The 17982-nt window shown below is 50.2% G+C and overlaps 2 protein-coding genes across 2 annotated transcripts in view; one reads left to right on the top strand and one right to left on the bottom strand.

Annotated features, from left to right (window-relative positions):
* The first annotated feature begins 285 nt into the window (after window positions 1-285).
* TRMT61B (tRNA methyltransferase 61B) lies at window positions 286-17301 on the top strand. Its single transcript, XM_073671783.1, has 7 exons — window positions 286-1680; window positions 9886-9988; window positions 10271-10461; window positions 10541-10632; window positions 12181-12395; window positions 15580-15660; window positions 17101-17301. The coding sequence occupies exons 1-7, from the start codon at window positions 376-378 to the stop codon at window positions 17169-17171; spliced, it is 2058 nt and encodes a 685-aa protein (XP_073527884.1). The 5' UTR covers window positions 286-375; the 3' UTR covers window positions 17172-17301.
* The window catches only part of SPDYA (speedy/RINGO cell cycle regulator family member A), a 32838-nt gene continuing 31029 nt past the window's right edge, over window positions 16174-17982 (bottom strand). Inside the window, exon 7 of the mRNA XM_073671784.1 lies at window positions 16174-17419. Within this exon, the coding sequence (XP_073527885.1) occupies window positions 17337-17419 (83 nt within the window). The 3' untranslated portion in view covers window positions 16174-17336. The remainder of the gene's footprint in view (window positions 17420-17982) is intronic.

Here is a 17982-nt window from a genome sequence, read left to right as displayed (position 1 = left end):
AGCCTCCTCTCCCCGTAGCAGCCTCCTCTCCCCGCAGCAGCCTCCCCTCCCCGCAGCAGCCTCCTCTCCCCGCAGCAGCCTCCCCTCCCCGCAGCAGCCTCCTCTCCCCGCAGCAGCCTCCCCTCCCCGCAGCAGCCTCCCCTCCCCGCAGCAGCCTCCCCTCCCCGCAGCAGCCTCCTCTCCCCGCAGCAGCCTCCCCTCCCCTCCGCGCAGCAGCCTCCCCTCCCCGCAGCAGCCTCTTCTCCCCGCACACGTGTAGATCCGCGCACAGCCGGAAGCTCTGCTGCACATCCCCCCGTGTGCCGCCGCCGCTTCCTGCTTGTCGCCGGGTGATGACGCGCTGATCCGGGGAGATTCTCCTCCGCTGCTCCCGGGATGTCGGCGCTGTGTGCGTGCAGAAGGCTGTGCTCTGCTGCGCTCTGGTGTCGACCGCCCCCTGCTGGCAGTGCGAGGAATCTGCAGACGCGGAGACTCAGGGGGCAGCTGCAACATTGTATCACGTTGTGCTCAGCTTCACAGGAAGGTCATGGAGCTGAGGGGCAACCTGAATCCCCCCAACCTACCAGTCCCCTAGGTGTAAGGACGTGGAGGAGGAGGGGGTCCTTGTCTCCCCTGGACAGACTGATCAGCATCATCCCTCCAGAATTTATCTCCCAGGAGATCAGAGATCTGCAAAGTCCAGAGCAGCTGAGCACAGCAGGACCCCCATCATCCTCCCAAGACCACCCAAAGCAGTTCAGACCCCCATCATCCTCCCAAGACCACGCAGAGCAGCTCAGACCCCCATCATCCTCCCAAGACTACCCAGAGCAGCTCAGACCCCCATTATCCTCCCAAGACTACCCAGAGCAGCTCAGACCCCCATCATCATCCCAAGATCACCCAGAGCAGCTCAGACCCCCATCATCCTCCCAAGACCACCCAGAGCAGCTCAGACCCCCATCATCCTCCCAAGACCACCCAGAGCAGCTCAGACCCCCATCATCCTCCCAAGACCACCCAGAGCAGCTCAGACCCCCATCATCCTCCCAAGACCACGCAGAGCAGCTCAGACCCCCATCATCCTCCCAAGACTACCCAAAGCAGCTCAGACCCCCATCATCCTCCCAAGACCACCCAGAGCAGCTCAGACCCCCATCATCCTCCCAAGACCACCCAGAGCAGCTCAGACCCCCATCATCCTCCCAAGACCACCCAGAGCAGCTCAGACCCCGATCATCCTCACAAGACCACCCAGAGCAGCTCAGACCCCCATCATCCTCCCAAGACCACCCAGAGCAGCTCAGACCCCCATCATCCTGCCAAGAGAGTGGACCTTATGGTATTTCTGAGCATCTTCTTCCCCTACAACCTTTAACATCCCACCAAGAGGAACTGTGCTGCCCCCCAAAATCACCCCAAGACCTTGCACCTTTCCAGGGTGTCCCCTTCCAGTCTGGAGATCTGCTCCTAGCGGAGTACACGAGGGGACGCTACTCCATGTTCAGGAAGATGTTTGTGCTGAAAGACTCTGGAAAACTAGTCAGTAACTGGGGGGCCATCAACTACAAGGACTTACTGGGCAAACTGTCCGGGGAGAAAGTCAGGACTTCCACCGGGCACCAGTTCTTCCTGAGAAGACCCTCGCTGGATGAGTACGTCTTGTCTATGAAGAGGGGGCCCACCATCTCCTATCCAAAGGTCCGTGTCCCCCTTCGATGTTCGCTCGACCACTTGTACTATGATTGGTGATTATCACCTTGTCCCTTTATGGCTTCAATATCCGCCACCTTTTATAATGCCCCGTTTGGGTCGAGCAAGAATATCGTGTAGGAGCTGGCAGGGCTGTGGAGTCGGAGTCGGTCCATTGTATACCAACTCCACCTAAATGGGCACCGACTCCTAAAATATATAATAAATTGGGTACAGTAATTCAATGCAATTTGTGGGGAATATTTTTTTTATAAGAATTTGGGAAAGTTATGAAATGTCCTATAGATGTCTGTCCTATTCCTGATGAGGGTCCAGACCAGGGGTCTCAAACTCGGCTGGGTATATGGGCCGCACACGGAAAAAAAATTAATTTGGGGGGCCGCATTCTTTGCAGGACAAAGTGACATTTTTAGTGACACAATTTTTTTTTCTATACACCTTTTGAACATTTTTGCTGTCTTTTATTTTTTTATAGCTAACAAACGTGCACTTTTTTTGTTTATATATAAAGCAGCATTTTTAGTGGCAAAATATTTTTTCATGCTTTATTTTTAATTTTTACAATTTTGCTTTCCTCAATTGGCCACACACAGTAATTTTGTCTTACAATCAGCACCAGATAGTAATTCTGGCCAACATGATGTAGTTAAGTCCCCCATCCTGGTCCGCATCTGTCTCAATGTCACCGATCCTGGTCCTCATCTTGTTGTAATGTTCCATACTGGTCCCTATCTTGTAGTAATGTCCCCAATCCAGGTCCCCATATTGTAGATATGTCCTTATCCAGGTCCTCATCTTATAGTAATGCCCCATCCATGTCCCCATGTTGGTGGAATGTCCCCATATTGTAGTAATGCCCCATCCAGGTCCCCATGTTGGAGGAATGTCCCCATATTGTAGTAATGCCCCATCCAGGTCCCCATATTGGAGGAATGTCCCATTGTTGGAGGAATGTCCCCATCCAGGACCCCATGTTGGAGGAATGTCCCCATCCAGGTCCCCATGGTGGAAGAATGTCCCCATATTGTAGAAATGTCCCCATCCAGGTCCCCTTGGTGGAGGAATATCCCCATATTGTAGGAATGTCCCCATCCAGGTCCCCATGGTGGAGGAATGTCCCCATATTTTAGGTATGTCCCCATCCAGATCCCCATGGTGGAGGAATGTCCCCATATTGTAGGTATGTTCCCATCCAGGTCCCCATGGTGGAGGAATGTCCCCATATTGTAGGTATGTCCCCATCCAGGTCCCCATGGTGGAGGAATGTCCCCATATTGTAGGTATGTCTCTATCCTGGTCCCCATGTTGGAGGAATGTCCCCATATTGTAGGTAGGTCCCCATCCAGGTCCCCATGGTGGAGGAATGTCCCCATATTGTAGGAATGTCCCCATATTGGAGGAATGTCCCCATATTGTAGGTATGTCCCCATCCAGGTCCCCATGGTGGAGGAATGTCCCCATATTGTAGGTATGTCCCCATCCAGGTCCCCATGGTGGAGGAATGTCCCCATATTGTAGGTATGTCTCTATCCTGGTCCCCATGTTGGAGGAATGTCCCCATATTGTAGGTATGTCCCCAGCCTGGTCCTCATGTTGGAGGAATGTCCCCATATTGGAGGAATGTCTCCATCCAGGTCCCCATATTGGAGGAATGTCCCTATATTGTAGGTATGTCCCCATCCTGGTCCCCATGTTGGAGGAATGTCCCCATATTGTTGGTATGTCCCCATCCTGGTCCCCATGTTGGAGGAATGTCCCCTGTGCCGTTTCTTCACATACATATATAAGAGAAAAAAAAAATTCTTCTCACCTGTCCTCCGTTCCCTCGGCGTCCTTTCTGCACATGTGGGCCGCAGGCACCATAGACCCCCTGACAATCGCGGCCCGGTCTAGGAGCTGCCGACATCAGCGCTTTACTTCTGTGTATTGCCGCGCAGAGACCGGCTCTCTGCGCAGCAGTACCAATACCAGCCGTCGGCCTATCAGAGGCCAGCAGCAGACATCTGCACATGGCAGAGACATCTGCACATGGCAGTGACGTCATACGCCGCTGTGGCGGCACGCTGGTGTCAGCTGCTGGCCTCTGATAGGCCGACGGCTGGTATTGGTACTGCTGTGCAGAGAGCCGGTCTCTGTGCGGCAATACACTGAAATAAAGCACTGATGTCAGCAGCTCCTGGACCGGGCCACGATCGGGGTCTATGGTGCCTGCGGGCTGAGAGTCTTGTGCTGAGGCATGGCATCCACTCTTCTTGTCTGCTGAGGCATGGCATCCACTCTTCTTGTGCTGAGGCATGGCGTCCCACTCTTCTAGTCTGCTGAGGCATGGCGTCCCACTCTTCTTGTGCTGAGGCATGGCATCCACTCTTCTTGTCTGCTGAGGCATGGCTCCCACTCTTCGTCTGCTGAGGCATGGCTCCCACTCTTCATCTGCTGAGGCATGGCGTCCCACTCTTCTTGTCTGCTGAGGCATGGCGTCCCACTCTTCTTGTCTGCTGAGGCATGGCGTCCCACTCTTCTTGTCTGCTGAGGCATGGCTCCCACTCTTCGTCTGCTGAGGCATGGCTCCTACTCTTCGTCTGCTGAGGCATGGCTCCCACTCTTCTTGTCTGCTGAGGCATGGCTCCCACTCTTCGTCTGCTGAGGCATGGCTCCCACTCTTCATCTGCTGAGGCATGGCGTCCCACTCTTCTTGTCTGCTGAGGCATGGCGTCCCACTCTTCTTGTCTGCTGAGGCATGGCGTCCCACTCTTCTTGTCTGCTGAGGCATGGCGTCCCACTCTTCTTGTCTGCTGAGGCATGGCGTCCCACTCTTCTTGTCTGCTGAGGCATGGCGTCCCACTCTTCATCTGCTGAGGCATGGCGTCCCACTCTTCATCTGCTGAGGCATGGCGTCCCACTCTTCGTCTGCTGAGGCATGGCTCCCACTCTTCGTCTGCTGAGGCATGGCGTCCCACTCTTCTTGTCTGCTGAAGCATGGCTCCCACTCTTCGTCTGCTGAAGCATGGCGTCCCACTCTTGTCTGCTGAGGCATGGCGTCCCACTCTTCTTGTCTGGTGAGGCATGGCGTCCCACTCTCCTTCAAGGGCGGCCCTCAGGTCATTGAGGTTCTTGGCTACATAGTTACAAGCCTCTACTGTCACGGGTGTGTCAGATGTGACAGACAGTGGCCCTGCAGTTGGTTGCAGAAGATCTCTTCGTTTGGCATTACAGACACCTTCTTAGCTGTTTCACTCTAGGACCCAGCGGTTGCCTCCCTCCTGCTCTAATTAAAACCCTTGCCTGGGTATTTAAATAGTTTCACTTTGCTGCAGGGTGGTGCCGGTGATATACACATGTTTGCATGTGAAGGCTTGGAGCAAGTGCAGTCTTCTTACTTCCTCTCTGGTACTAAGAGGACATGTGTATTATCTCTCTGAAGTCGGCTCAAGCTAAGTTATTTTTCCCTGGTGTCTGTCTACCTTGTTGTCTTTAGTTGTTAGTGAGGATTGACTAGTGCTCATGCCCCCCTTCCCTATCCAGGACCAAGCGCTAGGGAAATACAGGGGTAGGTTCATGTGCGGCGATTGAAGAACCAATATAGGGATGGTAGGGGAGACAGGGTGATATCAGATCAGCCTAGGAGGTCTCCACTCCCCCTTTCCCTAGAGTCTGGGCTCCCTTCCCCTCTTCCCTTTGTGTTGCACTTAGTCTTTCCCACACCTTGCGTGACATCTACACGGCGACTCAGCTGATCCCATAGGTTTTCTATGGGACTCAGGTCTGGAGAAAGTGCAGGTCACTCCATGTGAGGTCTCCCAGTCTCCAGCTGCCATTCCCTAATGATGTGACCTCGATGAGCTGGAGCATTGTCATCCTGAAGATGAAATTAGGCCTGTGTTGTTCATGCAGAGGCACAATGACTGGATTACTGATGTTATTCTAGTAGTAGGGGCTTGTCTCAAAGTGTAGGGCAGTTCTGTATTGACTAGACACCTCTGCCCACACTGTAACACCGCCACCACCAAATGCTAGTCTGGTGACAACAGTGGTTGATGCATAGTGCTCTCCATCACGTCTCCAATATCGTTGGCAGCCATCATTTCTGCTCAGCGTGAATGGACTTTCATCAGTGAACAGCACTGAGGCCCACTGGTCCCTCGTCCAGCGTAGCTGCTCCCATGGAAGATGATGACACATTTGCCTGGTGGTGCGGGCAGGTACCTTGCAGAAGATGCCGGTGCCTGGTGGTGCGGGCGGGTACCTTGCAGAAGACGCCGGTGCCTGGTGGTGCGGGCGGGTACCTTGCAGATGACGCCGGTGCCTGGTGGTGCGGGCAGGTACCTTGCAGAAGATGCCGGTGCCTGGTGGTGCGGGCGGGTACCTTGCAGAAGACGCCGGTGCCTGGTGGTGCGGGCGGGTACCTTGCAGAAGACGCCGGTGCCTGGTGGTGCGGGCGGGTACCTTGCAGATGACGCCGGTGCCTGGTGGTGCGGGCGGGTACCTTGCAGAAGATGCCGGTGCCTGGTGGTGCGGGCGGGTACCTTGCAGAAGACGCCGGTGCCTGGTGGTGCGGGCGGGTACCTTGCAGATGACGCCGGTGCCTGGTGGTGCGGGCGGGTACCCTGCAGAAGACGCCGGTGCCTGGTGGTGTGGGCAGGTACCTTGCAGATGATGCCGGTGCCTGGTGGTGCGGGCGGGTACCTTGCAGATGATGCCGGTGCCTGGTGGTGCGGGCAGGTACCTTGCAGAAGATGCCGGTGCCTGGTGGTGCGGGCGGGTACCTTGCAGAAGATGCCGGTGCCTGGTGGTGCGGGCGGGTACCTTGCAGATGATGCCGGTGCCTGGTGGTGCGGGCAGGTACCTTGCAGAAGATGCCGGTGCCTGGTGGTGCGGGCGGGTACCTTGCAGAAGATGCCGGTGCCTGGTGGTGCGGGCGGGTACCTTGCAGATGACGCCGGTGCCTGGTGGTGCGGGCGGGTACCTTGCAGAAGACGCCGATGCCTGGTGGTGTGGGCGGGTACCTTGCAGATGATGCCGGTGCCTGGTGGTGCGGGCGGGTACCTTGCAGATGATGCCGGTGCCTGGTGGTGCGGGCGGGTACCTTGCAGAAGACGCCGGTGCCTGGTGGTGCAGGCGGGTACCTTGCAGATGACGCCGGTGCCTGGTGGTGCGGGCGGGTACCCTGCAGATAACGCCGGTGCCTGGTGGTGCGGGCGGGTACCTCGCAGAAGACGCCGGTGCCTGGTGGTGCGGGCGGGTACCTCGCAGAAGACGCCGGTGCCTGGTGGTGCGGGCGGGTACCTCGCAGAAGACGCCGGTGCCTGGTGGTGCGGGCGGGTACCTTGCAGAAGACGCCGGTGCCTGGTGGTGCGGGCGGGTACCTTGCAGAAGATGCCGGTGCCTGGTGGTGCGGGCGGGTACCTTGCAGAAGGCGCCGGTGCCTGGTGGTGCGGGCGGGTACCTTGCAGATGACGCCGGTGCCTGGTGGAGCGGACGGGTACCCTGCAGATGACGCCGGTGCCTGGTGGTGCGGGCGGGTACCTTGCAGATGACGCCAGTGCCTGGTGGTGCGGGCAGGTACACTTGGTGCCTCTCACGTGCCTGGAGTTGTGTGGCATTCATCATCCGGTTCCCAAGGGCATTGTTCACAATGAAGAGGTCATCAATGTGGGATGTGGCAGAGGACGTCCACTTTTCTGCCTTTCTGTGACTCTTCCAGTCTCTCTGTATCTCTGCTGATGACTCTGTGACACTCCCAAGCTCAGTGGCCACTTCCATCTGAGAACGTCCTGCTCGAAGCCTTGCAATGGTAAGACACTGTTCATCAAGTGTCAGGTGTCATCTTGGTCTCATGACGTCAGAATGTGAACAGCGTGATGTGGACGGCTGATTAATATCAATTCTAATTGAACCCCGACCTGTATTGGGCGATTCATGGATCCAACACCTGTTGTGAATTTTGCCATTAAGCTCCTTGTTAGAGAACAGCAAGTTGTGCAAAAAGTCCTGAGACTTTGAATAGTTGGACGTGTGTAGCCAAAAGTTTAGAGACGTCACATTAAGTTCACCTGAAAAGGTTAGAGGGCATTGTAGGATCATCCTGAACTTTCACCTGAAAGCTAAAAATCCCTAACTTTTTTATGAGTAGTGTATATAGAAGCCGGACCCGCAGCAACTCCAGTGATGTGCAGCAGTCTCTGTTTATTTCTATGCTAGGTCCAAAAATTGCCGAGCAAGCCAGTTTGGGACTCCTAATGGGTTAAATGGAGAGAGACTGATATGGGCCGACACCTCACCATACCAGGCAGCACAAGATGGAGCCCTGGGATAGGCAATAAGTGAGTGATCAGAGAGTCTTACCCCAATCAATAAGCAGAATGAAGAGCAATTGAAATGATTAGGGTTGGGCATAGCTGCACGTACAGATTTGGGCTGGGCTTGGATGGACTGGGTTGTCCACCATTGGGGACTTTTTTGGTTGGGCACTGTTACACTGTAGTCCTTTCATTCTGTGGGTCAGGGGCTTTTCCTGCTGTTAGTTAGTGTCCTGGTATGTGATGATGTCCTAGGAAGCCAATGGCCTCTAATAGGTCTTGGCTCTATTTTTATTGTACCTGTCACAGTGACAGAAACCTAAGGGATAAGGTTTCTCCTTGTGGAGAGTGACAAGCCAGGTCTGGCATGCCAGTATGAGGAGACTTAAACATCTTGCAAGCTCCTCTGGGAAATGAAAAATATGCAAATTGTGAGAGGAAGAGGACTTGAGCTCTAGTGCCACCTATTGGAAGCAGCGATCCTATAAGTCATTATCGACCCTTTTAACGAGCCTTGTAATATGACTTGGGATAAAAGCATCTCAATTTGTAGACACAGTGTTTCGGGGTATTGCCCCTCATCAGTGCAAAGTATGAGATCTGATTTGGCTAGGTGAGAGGCGAACACTGGGATCTAAGGGGTAAGGTTTCTCCTTGTGGATAGTGACAAGTCAGCCTTGTATGCTCCTCTGGTCAGACCTGACATGTCACTCTCCACAAGTAAAATCCTTACCACTTAGATCCCAGTCTTAGGCTATGTTCACACATTGTGTTTTTTCAGCCTTTTTTTTTTTCTGCCGCAAAACCTGATCTCTTGGCAGGAAAGAAGGTGCATCAAAAATGCAGGTTTTTGTGTGTTTTTGGTGCATTTTTCATGATCCCAAAGTTCAGCTTTGCTTCGACCACAGAAGCATGAACACAGGTCACCAATGCAAGACATATGTGAAACCATATTAACCAGAATTACAAATGTAACAAAGGGGAAGGTGAATTGTTCAGGAATAGTTTACCTAAGACACTGGCAGTGCATTGAGTTTGTAGGACACTATTTACTTTCACACTATTGTCTGCCATTCAGTTGCTCAGGCAGTTACATTTCACACCTCCGTGGTATTGTTCAATCTCAAAACTAGCTGAGCCAATGTTTACACAGTACACATCACTAATTTAATTACACTTTTCCTTTAAACAAACTACCATCTCAGTGACCAAGACAAGATGGTAAAATCACAAAAATAAATGTGCTTCACATACTGTTGTACTTATTTTCACAAAAAATGCAGCAAAACCTGATAGCTATGTTCACACTAGGCGTTTTTCAGCATTTTTTCATTACCCATTACTTCCAATGGGTGAAAAACACTGAAAGAAGTGACATGCTTTATTTTGCAAAAAAAACCATGCAAAGCACAAAATCCTGATGACACAAAAACAAAGCTGTGTGCATGAGATTTCTGGAATCTCATAGACTTTGCTGGTACTGTAAAACAAAGCTGCAAATTTGCATAAAAAAACGTTGAAAAAAACCAAGATGTGTGAACATAGCCCTAGCCTCTCACCCAGCCAAATCAGATCTCATACTCTGCACTGATGAGGGGCATTACCCTGAAACACTGTCTACAAATTGAGATTCTGATTTGGCTTTTATCCCAAGTCATATTTCAAGGCTCGTTAAAGAGTCGATAATGACTTGTAGGATTGCTACTTCCAATAGGTGGCGCTAGAGTTCGAATTCTCTTCCTCTCTGAAGAGACAATTTGCATAGTGACAGAAACGTGACACCAATGTGAACGATGCTCCATGTCCTGGACCCCAATGAATGGTCTGTGATTTACAGAAATATATATATATATATTTTTTTTTTTTTCTTGAACACTGACTGTCCTGTCACTTCCAGGACGTTGCCTCCTTACTGATGATGATGGACGTTAATCCTGGAGATGTGATACTAGAAGCCGGGTCAGGCTCTGGCGCTCTGAGTCTCTTCTTGTCTCGTGCTGGTGAGTTTGTCATTTGTTTGTTCAGATGTGAAGGAGATCGGAGCATAAGCCGCTGTGATGGAGAAAAAAAATCACATACGAATTTGCAGAAAATATTGTAGATTTCGGAGATGATTGCGGGGTCATAAATCACGTCCTCCACTGCTGAACAAACTCCTTCGGGTGTCTACCCCTGTTACAACATCCAGAACTGCACTCACAATTCGGCTCTCGGACTGCAGGAGAACAGATGCTTTATGACATCCGTTGTACAGGTTGTCACACTTCTTCTCTCCATTCCAGTGGGACCAGCGGGTTGTGTCCATAGCATTGAATTACGTTCTGACCATCACCAAGTATCCAAGAGAAACTTCTCAAAGTGGAAGATGGCGTGGGAAATTCGGAGCGGACGAAGTTGGCCGGATAACGTGAATTTTATCAACAAGGATATCCGGGACGCCATGTCTGACCTCCGGTCTGTAGGATTCGATGCAGTGAGTAACAGGTGGACAGGTCTCCTGCAGAAGCGGCCATCGTCCGGTCACACTCACTCATCGCCTCTCTCATTTCCAGGTGGCCTTAGACATGTTGAGCCCACAAGTTGCGTTGCCAGCGATAATCGGGAATCTGAAGCAGGGGGGCGTATGTGCCGTGTACATCACCAAGTAAGTCGGCTGCTGCTGCCGCAATGAATGCCGGAAACCGCACCAAAACACATGATATACTACTTGTTTTGCTGAGGAATATATCGTTATGTGCCATATATAATACTTAGTAAAAGTCTCCCGGGGCATCATGTTATAGCTGCTGGTATGAAATTGTAGAGCCGCGTGCACACAGTCTTTCCATGCGGTGCACAGTCGCCCCCCCCTCCTGGTGCACAGCCCTGCCCCCCTCCTGGCGCACAGCCTTGCCCCCCCTCCCGGCGCACAGCCCTCCTCCCTCTCCTGGCGCACAGCCCTCCTCTCCCTCCCGGCGCACAGCCCTCCTCCCCCTCCCGACGCACAGCCCTCCTCCCCCTCCCGACGCACAGCCCTCCTCCCCCTCCCGGCGCACAGTCCTCCTCCCCCTCCCGGCGCACAGTCCTCCTCCCCCTCCCGGCGCACAGTCCTCCTTCTGGCGCACAGTCCTCCTCCTGGCGCACAGTCCTCCTGGCGCACAGTCTTCCTCTCCCTCCTGGCGCACAGTCCTCCCTCCCCCCACTGGCACACATTCCTCTTCCCCCCGGTGCACAGTCTCCCCCCCCCCCCCCCCACTGGCGCACAGTCGAATCCCTCCACAGTCCCCCCCCCCCACTCCCACGCACAGTCATCCTCCCCGGCGCGCAGTTTTCGTCGACCACCCCAAACCTCCCCGGCGCAGTCTATCCTCCCGGCACACCGGCGACATCACAGCCATAACGTTTTTATTTTTCTGTCTGTGTGGCTGTATTTGGTCTTGTTTCCTGCCGGACGAGTTGTATTTGTTGATGGTTATATTCTGGGCTGCATATGATAGAATCTAAGTTTTATTAAATTTTTGCTGTGGAGATGGAAAAAAGAAAACAGTAATATCGCTTTTTCTTCTTTTGGGTTGTGTTTTTATTCTCTTTGTCGTTTCTTTTTATTATTTTGCATTACTGCTTTTGCGGACCTAAAAGATTTGCATTTTTACGTCAACAGAGCTGTGAGAAAAATGTGTATTTTTTAATTAGTATTGTTTTTTTTTTTATAGACGGCTTTTTAACCAAATATATTTTTGAGGCGTGGGAAGACCAAAACAGCAGCAATTCTTGCCAGTGTGTTTTATGTTTTTTTTTCCCCCAGGATGAATAACATCTTATAGTTTGGATTGTACCGATATGGCGCTACCAATTATATGTACCGTAGTTTTTTTTGTTTTTTTCTTCCTAAAAATGCATTTTGTAGGGGACCATGGGGGACGTGACCATGTGTAATCACAACTCTCTATGACTCGGGTCCCATTCCATGGATTCTGACATGGGTTTCTCTTGAAAACCACGTTGTATTTTTCCACCTCCAGTAGGGTGACGGATATAACACGGGAGCGATCCTTCGGCATGTGAATACTATTACGATGTCTGTAGATCATTCCTGATCCTAGACCATGTGTAGCGTGTTTGTACCGTGGTCCGGTACCCCCGAGCCTTGATGTATCGTGTCTTGTCTTCTGCCGACTGTAGATAATACAAGCCCCTTCTTTACCTTCTGTAGCATCACGCAGGTGATTGATCTTCTTGAGGGCATTCGGTCTTGTGAACTTCCACTATTGTGTGAAAAGGTAATGGAGGTCAGCATTACCGACTGGCTGGTATCCCCCTCCCTACGTAAAGATGGCAGCGTCTCCAAGAGAGTGGATCCACAGGGGAACTGGACTTCTGAAACCCAAACTCCAGAACGAGGAGATGAAGACGACAGTCAGACAGACGGTAAGATGATTCACGTTTGCATGTAGGAGGCCGTACACTAGTACCAGAATTTTGGACAGGCGATTCGTGACGTGAACCAGCTTGACAGATGGCGGATGGCGGTAGAAAATTAGATTTTTTTTTTTCATCATTCTAGAATGCTATGGTTAAAAACTTCTGTCAAACGAGCGATCTGCATCCTATCAATCAGGTCACACAGCCACAGATCTGTGATTTGTAGTTTTATTGCATTATGTGGCTCGGTATCTAGTATAAATACACTGCTCAAAAAAATAAAGGGAACAGTGAAATCCCCCATCCTAGATCTGAATGAATGAAATCTTCTCATTGAATACTTTGTTCTGTAGAAAGTTGAATGTGCTGACAACAAAATCACACAAAAATCATCAATGGAAATCACATTTATTAACCAATGGAGGCCTGGATTTGGAGTCACCCCCAAAATTAAAGTGGAAAAACACACTACAGGCTGATCCAACTTTGATGTAATGTCCTTAAAACAAGTCAAAATGAGTCTCAGTATTGTGTGTGGCCTCCACGTGCCTGTATGACCTCCCTACAACGCCTGGGCATGCTCCTGATGAGGCTGAGTATTGTGTGTGGCCTCCACGTGTCTGTATGACCTCCCTACAACGCCTGGGCATGCTCCTGATGAGGCTGAGTATTGTGTGTGGCCTCCACGTGCCTGCATGACCTCTCTACAACGCCTGGGCATGCTCCTGATGAGGATGAGTATTGTGTGTGGCCTCCACGTGCCTGTATGACCTCCCTACAACGCCTGGTCATGCTCCTGATGAGGCTGAGTATTGTGTGTGGCCTCCACATGCCTGTATGACCTCCCTACAACGCCTGGGCATGCTCCTGATGAGGCTGAGTATTGTGTGTGGCCTCCACGTGCCTGCATGACCTCTCTACAACGCCTGGGCATGCTCCTGATGAGGCTCAGTATTGTGTGTGGCCTCCACGTGCCTGTATGACCTCCCTACAACGCCTGGGCATGCTCCTGATGAGGCTGAGTATTGTGTGTGGCCTCCACGTGCCTGTATGACCTCCCTACAACGCCTGGGCATGCTCCTGATGAGGCTGAGTATTGTGTGTGGCCTCCACGTGCCTGTATGACCTCCCTACAACGCCTGGGTATGCTCCTGATGAGGCTGAGTATTGTGTGTGGCCTCCATGTGCCTGTATGACCTCCCTACAACGCCTGGGCATGCTCCTGATGAGGCTGAGTATTGTGTGTGGCCTCCACGTGCCTGTATGACCTCCCTACAACGCCTGGGCATGCTCCTGATGAGGCTGAGTATTGTGTGTGGCCTCCACGTGCCTGTATGACCTCCCTACAATGCCTGGGCATGCTCCTGATGAGGTTGCGGATGGTCTCCTGAGGGATCTCCTCCCAGACCTGGACTAAAGCATCCGCCAACTCCTGGACAGCCTGTGGTGCAACGTGATGTTGGTGGATGGAGCGAGACATGATGTCCCAGATGTGCTCAATCGGATTCAGGTCTGGGGAACGGGCGGGCCAGTCCATAGCTTCAATGCCTTCATCTTGCAGGAACTGCTGACACACTCCAGCCACATGAGGTCTGGCATTGTCCTGCATTAGGAGGAACCCAGGGCCAACCGCACCAACATATGGTCTCACAAGGGGTCTGAGGATCTCATCTCGGTACCTAATGGCAGTCAGGCTACCTCTGGAGAGCACATGGAGGACTGTGTGGCCCTCCAAAGAAATGCCACCCCACACCATTACTGACCCACTGCCAAACCGGTCATGCTGAAGGATGTTGCAGGCAGCAGATCGCTCTCCACGGCGTCTCCAGACTCTGTCACGTCTGTCACATGTGCTCAGTGTGAACCTGCTTTCATCTGTGAAGAGCACAGGGCGCCAGTGGCGACTTTGCCAATCCTGGTGTTCTGTAGCAAATGCCAAGCGTCCTGCACAGTGTTGGGCTGTGAGCACAACCCCCATCTGTGGACGTCGGGCCCTCATACCACCCTCATGGAGGCGGTTTCTAACCGTTTGTGCAGATACATGCACATTTGTGGCCTGCTGGAGGTCATTTTGCAGGGCTCTGGCAATGCTCCTCCTGTTCCTCCTTGCACAAAGGCGGAGGTAGCGGTCCTGCTGCTGGGTTGTTGACCTCCTATGGCTCCCTCCACATCTCCTGGTATCTGCTCCTTGCTCTGAACACTGTGCTGCCACAGCTCGCACTGATGCGCCATCCTGGATGAACTGCACTACCTGAGCAACTTCTGTGGGTTGTACTGTAGACACCGCCTCATGCTACGGTACCTCTAGGGGTGAGAGCAATGGAAAAGTGACCAAAACAACAGCCAAAAAGGATGAGAACAGAGAAATGGTCTGTGGTCTTGCTAATTGCCGATCATTTCTACCAGTTTTCTGTTCCATTTGCACAACAGCAGGAGAAATGGATTTACAATCAGTGTCGCTTCATAACTGGACAGGTAGATTTCACAGAAGTGTTATTGACTTGGAGTTACATTGTGTTCCCTTAATTTTTTTCAGCAGTGTTTATATCTATTTTCCAACATTCAACACTTTCACTATCACGACAATGCTGACACCACTGATAAGTGCAGACAAGTGCAGACAAGTTCATGTTTGTAGCTAAAACTCTGAAACAATCGGAGATGGGACACGCGACAACTACACGACAACTACTAAAGATAAAGTACAAGATATACAGAGGTCACAGGTTCTGCTCATGTTCTCCCCCCTCCATGTCTGTATGGAGCTTGTGCACTGGGCACAGGCCGCCCCCTGATAACAGAAGTAAACAGACTCTATGGAATCCACCAGAAAAAGCACCGCAAAAGATGAACAAACTACACAGTAATGTAAAACCGACGTTGCTGTGCACTTTGTGTTTAGTCACTTCTTGTAACCTCTTCAGGGAAGTAACGTGCCCATTCTTCGGGTGGCTTATTTTGTAAGCTGCTCGCTCATTATAGTTAAAGCATAGGGAAAAGACGCCGGCAGTGGAGCCACCACACAAAACTGCCAGCGAAGCCCCTTCAGGATAAAGAGCTGTAGTTTCCTCCTGAAGCGGCGTCGCATTGAAAAACCTCAGCGGCTCCACTGTCAGAAGTAAGGCGTCGTGTGCACGTCCCCTGATTGTAAACAGATCACTGACTATTTCTTTTTTTTTTTTTTTTTAAGATGATTTTGTCAACAGATCTCATCCTTTTGGACAGGTGCCTTACATTGCACGGCCGATGCCCTGGCAGATAGGACATACAGGTAACATGATTTCCTCCTGTGTCCTGCACCTACAAGGGATCCCGTTTACTGAACCGACCCCTAATTTATCCACAATTCATAACATTATAAGTTGTGGGTAAACCCCCAGTGAAGTGGCAGGAATCTACAGGGATGGGGGGGGATAAAGAAAGAAGCATCCCTGTAGAATAATAATAATGATGATAATTGTGTTTTGAGGGCTGCCAGGGGGGTTCTCATGTTTTGGTGTTATAAATAGAGGTTTCAGGCCACAGACAGACAATGTATATTTATTTAGGATGCTTACTTATTCCACGCTAATTATTTTTTTTAGCAGTAAGATCCATATTTTTCTCAGGCCTTCTGTATGGGAACCAGATTTATGATGTCTGTCACTGATGACGAGTGCAAGCAGCAGGTTACCCTAATCCTATGTATATAGGTACAGACCTGTCCATCTAGACAAGCTGGGAGAGAAGAAGCCACCGGGGACCTTCCTGGACTCCTCATCCGAGCAGTAGCACGCAGAGTAATACACCCACGGGTACAATGACTCAGCCGGTGTCCATGCTTCAGGCAGCATGAATCTGCTCTTGACTTCCCTTTCTGCTCAGCACTTGTTTGGCCAGTACGTTCTCCTCTCTTGCCACCGTGCCCACAAGTTCTTGCTTTGGCCGAGTTGGCGCTTGTTTACAGTGGGCAGAGGACAGAAAGCTGCTGCCGGACATCTCTGTCAGCAGCTGCTATTCCCCTGAAAGCAAGAGGATTAGAGATGGGGATGAGATGGCAATATCTTTTGGTGGACAGTTGGGTCACCCCCCCATAAACAAAGAAAAGTTTGTCATTCCCCCACAGCTGTCAGATTTGGTCGACTTTGCTCTCAGATGGATGGAGCATCAGACTCATCGCTGCACGTTCCCTTTTGTAGCAGGACCGTTGTCTGAAGTCATCTCGGCAATTTTCAGGGAACCTGTCAGTTGATATCTGCTGCCCAAAAAACACATGCTGGAGTTTTTTATTATTTTTTTTTCCTTCTATCAGCCTTTACCGATCAGGTTAATTAATTTAACATTTTGATAAAACAGATTTTTACGGACATGGATATGCCACGTGTTTATTTTTTAATTTTTATATATTTTTTAAAACATTTTATTTTTTTTATTTTTTTAACTATCAAGTCGCCTAACGGAGTAGTATCTATTGTACTATACACAGCAATACCATAGTATATAATATAAATCACTGTCTCCTTCTCGGGAGCACTGACTGTCATGTCAGGTACGGGGGGCTACCTTCAGGGTCAGTGCTCATTTATACAATTTCCTAATAAAGTTTGATAATATTAGTCTGCAATTATTTTCCAACCTTTTTTTATCAATAGGAATACAATGTTTTCCAGTGCTGGCTTGCTGTAAAATTCTAATTTATCATATTTTTATTTTGCTTTTTTTTTTTTTTTAGCCTTTCTTGTGAAACTGAGAAAATTTAAAGCAGCAGTAGCAGAACAGACAGAACCAGGGGGCACCACCTGATGCCAACAACCGAACAGATAATATCTATATGTTTATGTAACATTACACATATTGATGTAAATTATGCAAAACATTTTCTTTTTTTTTTTACAATGTTTGATTTTCTGGAATAAACCTCTTGTGAATGTTTGATGCACCTGCTTCTTCATTCAGATGGAGTGACATTTAATTCTTCCTGCTCTCAAAAAACTCTGTGAATCTCTCATGGAAATTGAGGCTTCGTCTTGTCTTGCCATTTGCTTGGTTCTCTAAAGGAGGCAGGAGGAGAAACAGTATTTTATTGTTTCACATGTAGATTTAGAGTGAAAATCATACATCGGTTTATTTTTCACTACATAGATACAGACGCTCAGATTACAGCTTTAAATCAATTAGATTCAGACATGAAAATTTCAAAAAGTTGTAGATGTAAAATAAATCATGACCGGTTGTGGAGCCTTACGTGAAACCAAGAGAAGAAGTCCATTCACCAGTTTGCACCAGAAATCTGGGATGAAACTGTTTTGAGAGGGCAGAAAAGTTTTGCAAAACTCCTAGATGCTATTTTGTGACTTATGATGATTTTACGCAAGTTTCGGCAACTTTTTTGAAAAGAAGCAAAGCTTGGCAGGATGCAGCGACCAAGCATGGCTCAACTATATTTACACCACAAAAGTGCCATTAACTTCAGGCATGTATGTACACCAGTCCGTCACTGTACTAATCTTCTAAAGCTGACGCCAAATTTATTATGAGGTTCACGTCTCAATTAATTTGCCGCATTTTACTCTGGATCAAGATTAACATACTACACACCAGACTTGATGAATCA

Source organism: Phyllobates terribilis, unplaced genomic scaffold (assembly GCF_046119375.1).
Source record: "Phyllobates terribilis strain yellow unplaced genomic scaffold, ASM4611937v1 Scaffold_3__8_contigs__length_932513732, whole genome shotgun sequence".
In the NCBI taxonomy this organism is placed as follows: domain Eukaryota; kingdom Metazoa; phylum Chordata; class Amphibia; order Anura; family Dendrobatidae; genus Phyllobates; species Phyllobates terribilis.
The sequence above is the reverse complement of the archived record's forward strand: the minus strand, read 5'-3'. Positions and strand labels throughout refer to the sequence as shown.

What these genes read in the sequence shown, in the direction of transcription:
- TRMT61B (XM_073671783.1), top strand. Translation starts at nt 376, where the DNA reads ATGTCGGCGCTGTGTGCGTGCAGAAGGCTGTGCTCTGCTGCGCTCTGG. An exon ending in TGTGCCGTGTACATCACCAA is followed by an intron (nt 10,633 to 12,180) that starts GTAAGTCGGCTG and finishes TACCTTCTGTAG; the next exon opens with CATCACGCAGGTGATTGATC. An exon ending in AGACGACAGTCAGACAGACG is followed by an intron (nt 12,396 to 15,579) that starts GTAAGATGATTC and finishes TTTTTTTTTAAG; the next exon opens with ATGATTTTGTCAACAGATCT.